This window comes from Carcharhinus amblyrhynchos, chromosome 7 (assembly GCF_965287045.1).
Source record: "Carcharhinus amblyrhynchos chromosome 7, sCarAmb.v2.hapA, whole genome shotgun sequence".
NCBI lineage: Eukaryota > Metazoa > Chordata > Chondrichthyes > Carcharhiniformes > Carcharhinidae > Carcharhinus > Carcharhinus amblyrhynchos.
Genome location: NC_137330.1, coordinates 66,375,498 through 66,386,393, shown reverse-complemented (window position 1 = coordinate 66,386,393; position 10,896 = coordinate 66,375,498). Strand labels below are relative to the sequence as shown.

At 37.6% G+C, this 10,896-nt stretch overlaps 1 protein-coding gene across 1 annotated transcript in view; it reads right to left on the bottom strand.

Moving 5' to 3' along the window:
- Positions 1-203: 203 nt before the first annotated feature.
- trdn (triadin) overlaps positions 204-10,896 on the bottom strand; it is a 209,007-nt gene continuing 198,314 nt past the window's right edge. Inside the window, exons 18-21 of the mRNA XM_080193433.1 lie at positions 6,729-6,770; positions 5,418-5,450; positions 693-743; positions 204-229 (exon numbers count right to left, since the gene is read on the bottom strand). Of these exons, the coding sequence (XP_080049559.1) occupies positions 204-229; positions 693-743; positions 5,418-5,450; positions 6,729-6,770 (152 nt within the window). The remainder of the gene's footprint in view (positions 230-692; positions 744-5,417; positions 5,451-6,728; positions 6,771-10,896) is intronic.

Sequence of the window (10,896 nt, the reverse complement as noted above, 5' to 3'; positions counted from 1 at the left end):
TTAAGAAATCTCTAAATTCTATTTGCAGAAAACTTATTTCAAACTTTAAATTCTTCCATTGCACAACATAATTGTTCCTTTCTTTAAGGATGTCGAATAAATGCAAATATAATTAGAAGACAACAATTTCCTTCATTTCTACATTCAAAAAACAAATTTAATTTTCCACATAAATTTGTAACTGTAACATGAAAAAGTTTTTTTTACTCACCTTGCTTCTTTTCTTTCACTGCAATAAACAAAATAATTACTTTATTAAAACTTGTATCTTTATTGGTCTGGCAAAGCAGTTTGCATACTTATTAGATTTTGCCTTTGTTAATAATACATATTTTCAATAAATTTGTTCATAGTTTAAGAGGAATGAGCAATTTTATATTTCTTCCAACTATTATGACCAGTAGATGGCATAATTGTATTTTAATTCTCACCAGAAACTATAATAAGAAGTCTCACAACACCAAATTAAAGTCCAACAAGTTTATTTGGTATCATAAGCTTTCGGAGCACTACTCTTCATCAGGTAGTCAGTCACCTGATCCAGGACTAGCACTCTGAAAACCCATGATACCAAGTAAACCTGTTGGACTTCAATCTGGTGTTGTGATACTTCTTACTGTGCCCATCCCAGTCCAACACCAGCATCTCCACATCATCAGAAACTGTGACATTCTGGATTGTGCAGAAGTTACCTGATGCGACTTTGGACGTTCTGTGCTTCGCGGTCGGAACTTCCGCTGATTCTATAAAACAAAAGATAAAATATGTTTAAAGAAAGCAGGAAATTTTAAATTATTTGGGCCATTTTCTATTGCCCCTCAAGATCAAACTGAGTAATAAAGGTTCTGCAATGCAACATAATGTTCCAGCCACTTTATTTAGGGGGAAGTATTTTACTTGTTGCATTGTGAAATATTAATTGAATAAATTTCTTCAATACTTGTATCATTATTTAAGTGGTCCTGAGGGTTAAGGCATTTATTATCCCCCACCCAGCGGCCTGACATACAACTAGTCTAATGACTATCCCATTCAGGTAACTATATTAAAACTGTGAAAAATAGATAGAGAAGTGTTATATCTGAATGTATTCTTTGTGCTCACTACTTTTCTCCTTATCCTTATTCAGCTCTATTTTCCTGTACTCGTGCTCCACTCTTTCAATTCTGACATAGTTTATTTTCTTCATCTGCTTAAGACTGCAGAGATCAACTGTTTTAGACCAATCTATCTAGGTCTTTCCACCATGCTACCTCTCAACCCACCCTCAAAATCTTTTTTAAAAAATAGTAGCAGCTTTTAACATGCACAAAGCTATTTGCACTGTTTAACCTGACTGTGTAGAGGTTTCTTATAATATTTCACACTGTTCTTGCCCAATATGATTATGGGTTTTTGAAAATAATTTGTAATCAACCAGCAATAGTAATCTATAAGTTTCATGCTATAAATTTAAGATGTTTGAGAGTCTAAATTCATTACTGTATCATTTATAGAACATGATTTTTTTTGAATGCACTGTCCCCAACATTACTAATGAATGGAAAAAATCATGAGAACAACACCCAAAATTTCCAGATTTATGTTCGTTCCAGAAACATAGCGTACCAGGTGTCTCTTTGGATATCATTACTGCTCTGAAATTGGGTACCTCTCCTTTCTGATCCCATGGCATTCTCCGCATTGTAATTTTCCCTCTCTCCTTCATCACCACAGAAGATATCATTGTCCAACTTCTTCAGTCACTCCATTAGAATCGTACAATGAAAGCTATTATTGTACCTGCGCCAACTTTTTGAAAGAATGATCAAATTCATTTACACTCGCATGATCTTACCTTTTGGTCCTGTAACTACTTCCCCTTCAATTATTTCACATTCTCTTTTGAAAATCATCATTGAGTCTACTACCACCACTTTTCAGGCAGTCCATTCTAGGTCACAACAATTCACTGCCTATGAAGATGTTCCACCAGGTTCTTCAGTCAATTAATGCAAATCTGTGCCTTCTTGCATTGAAAACAATTTCTTCTATGTTGCCTTCGTAGTTTCAAACACTTTTATTAAATCTCTTCTTAACCTTCTCGGCTCCAAGGAAAACAGCATCAGCTTCTCCAGTCTCTTCACATTACCCCGCTGCCATTCTACTAAGTCTCCCCCATCACCCTCTCCAGCCATGACATCCTTCCTAAAGTGTGATACCATAATTGACAACAATACTTCAACTAGAGTCGAATCAGAGTTTTATAAATGTTTAGCATCCGTCCTTTTATACTCGATGTTTCTATTTTTAAATAAAATTAAATGATCATGCATGCTTTATGAACAATCTTCTTGGTTTGTCCTGTCATGCTACCATTACATTTATATTGTATTCTTTCATTCTTCCTACCAAAATGATTCACTTTACACTTCGGTGGTTAAATTTCATCTACAGTGTGGTATCCAACAGAGATTCAAATATCGACCCTTGTGGACCTCCTTGCTAAAGTCTGAAAAAATCATTCACCACCACAGTTTTCCTTAGCCAATTTCATTTGCAGGCAGTTAATTTTGTATCCAAGTACCAACTGTCCTTTTAAACACATGGACGTCAAATTTGTCTTCATGTCTATTATATGATATTTCATGAAATGAAGTAAAAGCCTCACATAGTGATCATTATCAAATAAATGCAGAAATCCGAACTAAATTGTGTCAACATCACACCTGAGGTACTGCATTACATGGGTATTTCATACTATCGATTGACTAAGATTCGTTTAATGCTCAACGCACTCAACACCTTATGCTATGGATCCTAAGCATGGTTAGCGTCCACAGCCAGTTCACAAATTATATCCAAAAATCATTAAAGATGCTACAAATTATACAATTGAAGAACCATAGCAACACTTCAGAGGCTCATCAATTGTTTGCAAAGAATAAATCAAGTAAAATACATACACAGAAACATACATAGAAAAAAATTCACCTCACTTCAGTCCTAAACGGTTTAACCCTTATCTTCAAGCTATAGTTCTAGACTTCCTACACCATCAGGAACATTCTTTCTCCATCTCTATCCTCTCTGTTCCTGTTAGAATTTTATAAACTTCTATGAGATTCCCCCTCACTCTTCTAAACTCCAATTATATGTAATCCTAACTGACTAGTCTCTCCTTATATGACATTCCTGCCATCTCAGGAATCAGCCTGGTAAATCTTCACTGCAATCCCTCTATAGCAAGAGCATCCTCCCTTGGGTAAGAACACCAAAACTGCACACAATACTCCATGCGGCCTCACCAACACCCTATACAATTGTAGTAAAGCATCCTTATTCCTATACTCAAATCCTCTCATTATGAAAGCCTACATACCATTTGCCTTCTTTACTTTCTGCTGTATCTGCATGCTTACTTTCAGTGACTGATGCATGTGGACATAGGCATCATAGTTTGAGGATAAGGAGTAAAGCTTTCAGGACTGAGGTCAGGAGAAATTTTTTCACCCAGAAAGTGATGAATCTGGAATTCACCACCACAGAAAATAGTTAAGGCCTAAATGTTGTCTGATTTTAAGGAGAAATTAGATATGGCTCTTGGGATTAAAATGATTAAGGATAGGGGGGGAGGGGAGGGTGGAGGAGGAGGAGGAAGAGGCCCAATGAGGATATTGAATTTGATTATCGACCATGGTCAAAATAAATGGTGGACTAGCCTTGAAGGGTCAAATGGCCAACTCCTGCTTCTATTTTCTCTGTTTCCATGTTTCTACACCAAGGTCTTACTGAGTTTCCATCTCTCTCAATTTACACCCATTCAAATAATAATCTGCCTTCCTATTTTTGTTACCACTCTGGATAACCTCACATTTATTCACATTATGCTACATCTACCATGCATATGTCCACTCACTCAATCTATCTAAATTACACTGAAGCATCTCTACAGCCTTCCTCACAGCTCACCTTCCCACCCAACTTTGTATCATCAGCTCATTTGGAGATAATACATTTAGTTCCTGAGTCCAAATCATTAATATATAATGTGAGCAGTCAGAATCCCAACATGTAACCCATACCACCCATTTTGAGAGTTGTTCTACCTCATGGACTCCTATATCCAATCAGGACATTTCACATTATGAGGACTGAAAAGGAATACATTTAAAGGGAATTCTTTGAACCTGATAATCTTTCCCAAGACCTTGTGGGTCTCAATACATTATGTTTTATGTACTGGGTGCACTGTTCAAAATATGTTGCTCAGCTAACCTTCCTTTATTGAATGATGTTAGTTAAATAGCATGCAGACCACTAAATTAGAGGACCCCTGTCACCTCCATAGCTTCATCCATAAATTTAGTTCGTACCATAGCAATTTCCTGAGAAAGGTTCATCGGACAGTCTTTGTATATTGATATCAAATAAATATTGAATATCTTTGCACTTCACATGAGCATTGACAATATCAAAGTGCTAATGAGCACATTCATTACTGCGGTAACTTTCATAAGTAATCTACGGTTCACTAATAAATTATTCACCTCTTTTATTGAATGCCAGTGCTACAGTTGCAATTCTGACACTCTCAAGCATTGCTTCAGTAGTTAGGGAGCCTAAAACATGAAACAAATAGCATTCATTTCTCCTTTCTTTTCCTTAAGCATTTTAATGTTAGTGTTCTGGTACTCTCAAGATAGCTAGCCTCCAAAATCTAGATGAACAATTTGTTGGGTGAAGCTTATTGGAAAGATGGAGTAAAACGTAATGTCTTTCAAATTAAGGGAATGGTCAGTGACATGTTTTGAGAAAGCAGCTTTTGTTTACAATAGCCCATCAGAAGTAGCATTCATTCTGCAGAAATAAATACCAAAGGGGCACTATAGTGATTTGACAAAGGGGCACTTGCTCACATTGGCACTTTTAAATTCCTAGTCTCCCATCCAGAGGATATGTTTTTTTCCATTTATTACCCTTGTGTAAACATTGCTAAGTCAATTTTCAATCCTGCAAGTCAAATATTCATTACTTCCTACAAACTGGAACCTTTTGTGAAAAGCCTGGTGGGAAAGTTTAAATTAGTTCATGGAAGTTAAAGGGTGGGATTTTCCTGCTTCCAAGTGCTCCACCCAAGACTGGAAAGTCCTGCCTGCAGTATTGTAATTGTTCCATTCAGGATTGAATAACTCATGCATCGGTAAGTTCTGTGGCCTTTCCAAGAATCTACCAAACTTAAATTATGTACAATTGCACGTTGGAGGAACATAATTGAGTGTTTCCAAGGATAATCCAAGAACCACTCCAGCATGTCCTCTTGACATGGGTTGCTGTTAAGACTCACCCAGCAAAATGACCCAATGACAAAGTGCAGAGTATATTTAAAAATTATTTTCACACATTTATCTGAGAATAATATAACATTGAGCACATACTTTTAGTCGCCTGGTCAACATGCTTCTTTTTAGCTGAGGATAACAACAAAAAAAAGTCAAAAAATCTTTTAATAAAACAATTAATTAGCTGTTAATTTTTCAAAATGGCTTCCTACATTAACATCCATTGTAGCACACAAAATGATTCTTTAGTGTTTTCCAATCCAAAAATATTGATAAAATAGCATTCATAAATGCAATGTAAAATGCAAACAAATGTATTATTTTCAAATGTCTTCCTCTCTGATATCTTTAGTAACCTGGTGCACTAGGCTTGAGTGTGGAAAAGCTGAAATGTTTCTTAACGCACCCTCTAATATTAGTTCAATCATAACATAGCACTAGTCAGTATTTTCAAGAGATGCTGCTTTAAAAAAACCTTAATTTAACATCTTAGGTCATGCAGCATTTTATTAATAAATGTATTAAAATCTCTCAGTTACTCTGCAATGATTTCACTAATTTGTTGTTATATTTGAAATACATGTTAGTTAATTATTCTTTACACAGTTTTAAAATGTCCCTCGCACCTCATGGACAAAATTATGAAAATAATCTGAATCTCGGATAATGAGATCGTGTTAATTAGCAATTCAGAATAGTTATGAAAATAATGTGCATCTAATATGAGGAGATTGTGTTAATTAGCAATTCAGAATGGTTATTTCAATAACTACTGTTTTAATATTATTTTCACGAACCAAATTTATTATTTATGAAGTGTTTTGTACCTACTCCAAGTCTGAAATAATTATCAGTCAGAATAATGTGAAATAGTACTTCTATTAAAATATTAAATAAAAAACTTTTGTGAAGCTACTGTGGGAATAATCAATTCATTATTAAGTTAAATAAATGGTTGACATGCATGCCTTATGTAAAGCAGCAAGCAGCTGGACCATAGACTCGTTACTCATTAGGATCACCAAATTTTTGACATAACCATCATGTTAAGCCTTTAGCAAGTTTCTGATGAAAGATCTGGGCCAGGAGAATTCGAGCAGCAGGAGGCATCTTGCTGGTCTCCCAAGCTTTTTCCCTTTGCATAATCAGCTCTGTGTCAGAAATCGGCATGGAGCTGATTATCACATGGAAACGTCATTGAAATATCCCCATTTTCCCACCTATTGGGCATTTGGTTTTGTTTTGGGAGAATCCTAGTCCTGATGTTGCTATTAGAATGTCATCAATCTTGGTGAGGAATTTGTTTAAACATTGTTCCATTCATGCAGTTTATTCTTACAGGCAACTCATTCTTTACATATCTACGCGGGTATGTTGTGCTTGTATATATGGATGCATTTGCCAAACCTTTTATGTCTTTGATGGCAGGAGGAGGCAACTTCTTCTCTTCTAAAAGAACATTGATAATTTACTACAACTATATGCAACACAGGATACATAGTTACATGTCAGAAATGTACAATTACAATGAGCCCTTAGACTAACAGCAATTCAAGGCAAATTTCTATGCCTTTTACCAGACCAACTGCCTAAGCAATTGAATTACAGTTGTAAAGAGACAGCAATGTCAGCCATTGCTTTACTATTGTAATATTCACCCAGAATTAAAAACAAACCAGTAAAAATAGTTTCAAATAAAATTCTGGCTCATTGCCTTTCCAATGATCAATGTTCCCTTCGTAAGCACAAATTAGAAGAAGAGGAGAGGAGATCCATGCCAATGGATGCCAGTTTTTATTTCAAAGACATTCTGGGGGTGGGGGGTGCACAAGGAGTGCATTTGGACAGAATTTTCACAGCTTGCCCACTATGAGAATCATAGCGGGGAGGAAGTGGACGCAAAGGTCAATTAACTTCGGGCATGATTTTCCAGTCTTATGGTAAGCATGGCAGGAAAGTCTGACCCCTGGTGTGTATAAAATGATGAACAATCAGCAATGAGAATGAAAGGGTCCAAGAAATTAACTTGGGTTGCTTTTCTGAACAGTGGGGCAGTGAATGGTGCTGCAGGCCTTCTGGCTATTGTTTTGGAGAGCAGCCTTAAAACCCTACATCCAGTGGTTCCACCTTCACAGGCTTTCCAAAGGAAGGGCCTGCATGCAAAACATGCCAGGACTAGGCTGATGACAAGCGTTTTATGTCAAGTCAGGTGGAACACACCTCGGGTATGGTTTGCGTAACTAATAACAGATACAAGAGAAACACAGAACATCAGCCTCATTATTTAAACTGATTTGCTTTTTTTTCCTACTCTTAAATCTTTGTTTTATTTTACTCGCCACACCATTCCAAAACATTAAAATTTCAAAAATAATTAATTACACTGGAGAGGATCTTACAGCTTTCCAATTTGTTAGACTTATTGACACATATTTAATAGTCCTCCTTAATAAATTAAATATGAGAATTAAGAAATAAGCAGAATTTTTAACCAGAAACTGAACTGGACCAGCCAAAAAAATACAGTGATTACAAGAGCAGGTCAGAGACTGGGAATTATAGGTGAGTATTCACCTCCTGATTTCCCAAAACCTGTCCACCATATAAGACAGGAATATGATGGAATACTCCCTCCTGCCTGGGTGAATGCAACTCAAACAATACCCAAGATGATCAACACCATCCAGGCAAATCAACGCATTTAGTTGGTATCCCATCCACCACAATGGGATTGGGGAGGTGATGGCCAAGTGGCATTATCGTTAAACTATTAATCCAGAAACTCGGCTAATGTTCTGGGAACCCAGGTTTGAATCCCTCCACGACAAATGGTGGAATTTGAATTCAATGAAAAAAATCTGGAATTGAGAATCTACTGACGACCATGAAATCGTTGTCAATTGTCGGAAAAACCTTTAAAACTTCACTAATATCCTTTAGGGAAGGAAATCTGCCCTCCTTATTCGTTCTTACATACGAGTCCAAAGCTATAGCAATGTGGTTGACTCTCAACTGCCCTCTGAAATGAGGGTATTTATTAAAGGATACTTACTCTGTAAGAAACTCAGTTCAAGGGAAACTAGGGATGGGCAATAAATGTTGACCATGTTCTATGAATGAATAAATAAAAACATTCACTACCTCTACCACAGACGAAGAGTGGCAGCAGTTGCACCTGCATGACAGAAACTCAACACAGTTTTGACAGCACCTTCCAAACCTGTGATCTCTAACATCCAGGAAGACAAGGATAGCAGATACATGGGAACACCAGCTTCCCTCTCCAAGTCACTCACCATCCTGACCTGGTATTATATTGCTGCACCTTCACTGTCACTCAGCAGCACTGAGGGTATACCTACACTACATGGACTGAAGCAGTTCAAGAGAGGTCACCACTCCAGGGCAATTAGGGATGGGCAATAAATGCTGTCTAGCCAGTGCTACCCACATCCCATGATGGATGTAAGGAAAAGACAATGAAAAAAGATGAGTTAGAAGGGAAGAAGGATTGATTAAGAGAGAAATAAAAAGAGACAAAGAAAAACTAAGGAAAAATGTAAAATTTGATACATTCAATCTCCGAAAGTCATTCACAACCTAAAGAAATGAGCCTCAACATCTATAATTTTTCACTTCCTGGGCAGAAGAGGTTGATTGAAAATCATTAACGATCATTCATTTGCTAAAGGGTACTTACACTGTTAATTATTCAACTTAACCTCCTGTGGTGTATTTAATGGGAAATTAATATGCAAATACAGCTACTCCATGACAAGCAGGTTAAGGGCAAGATGTTGTTTTTACAAAGCTAACAGTGAATTAGTATTAATTTTCCACCTACTTGTGGTGATTCACAATTCACAGGATATTCTACTTTGTTACAGGTTGCTGGACGATTTACACATTCATTTTGGTGTGTGTTATTTAGAAATTTTTATGCTTCTAGCAAAACCCGACCCCTTGTTTTCCTCAGACTTCTACACGTATTTACAGATGTCACATTTCAAAATCTTTAATTACTTGGCCTAGAAGGGATGTTGGATCAATTTATATTGCTTTTAAGTAAAAATTAGTTTATCAGGAATTATACCTCCAATTTACTGTTTACAGGAATGCTGATGAAATTGCAACCAAGTATGTTCATGTTCATTTATCACATCAGAGAGAGATGAAGGGGTCCATTAAAACAAAATCAATTAAAGTTCGACATGTAATTTGTTGGAATGGCTTTATTTATGTAAGCTCAGAAGGGGTTAGGCTGCAGATTTAGGAGGGCTGTGAGTAGGTGTAATATTAATTCAATTAACTAACTTATGAACGAAAAGAGCTGATGCAGAATCAGAGTCTTGGACTCCCTTCTTCTTCTCTGGTTCTCTGCCCAGAGATCTGACCCACAGCGTTATAAATTCCACCACTGGTAGGGCAATGAGGCAGATCCAAAATTCAATCCAATCAGAATGGGGACTGAATCGCATACAATTGAGAACAATATGATCCATACCAACCATCCAGACAACAGAACCAAACATCACCACCCATGAAGATCAAGTGGTTGTGGCAACGGACACTTTTACATGCATGTTGTAGCTTGGTGCTGTGGATAATGATGGTAGAGGGTCCAATTTCGTTCCATCACATGGCTGACAAGCATTTCTCCTATTCTTACCATCTGTCAGGGTGAATGTGCAGAGGATGTTCTCTCTTAAGGAAGAAACTAGAACTAGGGACCGCTACCATTTAAAAATAAGGGGTTGCCCATTTAGGGCAAAGAAGGCAGAACTGTTTTCTTTCAGAAGGTCATGAGTCTTTGGAACTCTCTTCTTCAAAAGGGAGTAGTAGTGGCTTTAAATATTTTTAAGGTGGATGTAGATAGATTCTTAATAAGCAAAGAGGCGAACAGTTATCAGGGATGGCTGGGATTGTTGAAGTCATGATCTTATCAAATGGCAGAGCAGGCTCAAAGGGCCAAGTGACCTACTCCTGCTCCTAATTCATATGTTTGTACGTATGCTTGTTTGTCCCGATGGACCATGTAGACCTGACCCCTTCCCATCTTGAGGCCAACTGTACTGTGACTTAGAGGGACCACTCCTTCCACGAGACCATCAAATGTCCTCTCCCTACATTACCTGTTCCCATTTACAAGATGGTTGTCAATCCCTGCTCTGACTGTCACTGTGCCATCTGTGGCCCAGTATCAAGCTGAAACACCCAGGACTAAAATGTACGTGAGGGACTGACCATGTCCTGCGCACCAAGCTGGGCACAACTAACACAGGACTGACTGGCCCTCCCCCTCACCAGACGAGAACCAGGAGAGGAGTGCCAGGCACAGCCCTCTAAATTGTGGTGCTGATCCACAGGACTGACTATTGTGACCCAATTCCCTGTTCATCCATTGCCCAGGGCTGTCTATGCTTTCTGGCCATGACAACGTTTAGGGGTTGGTCTTGCTCAATTGGCTGGATAGCTGGTTTGTGATGCACAATGATGCCAACAACATGGGTTAAATTCTTGTACCAGCTGAGGTTATTCATGAAGGCCATGCCTTCTCAACCTTGCCCCTCACCTG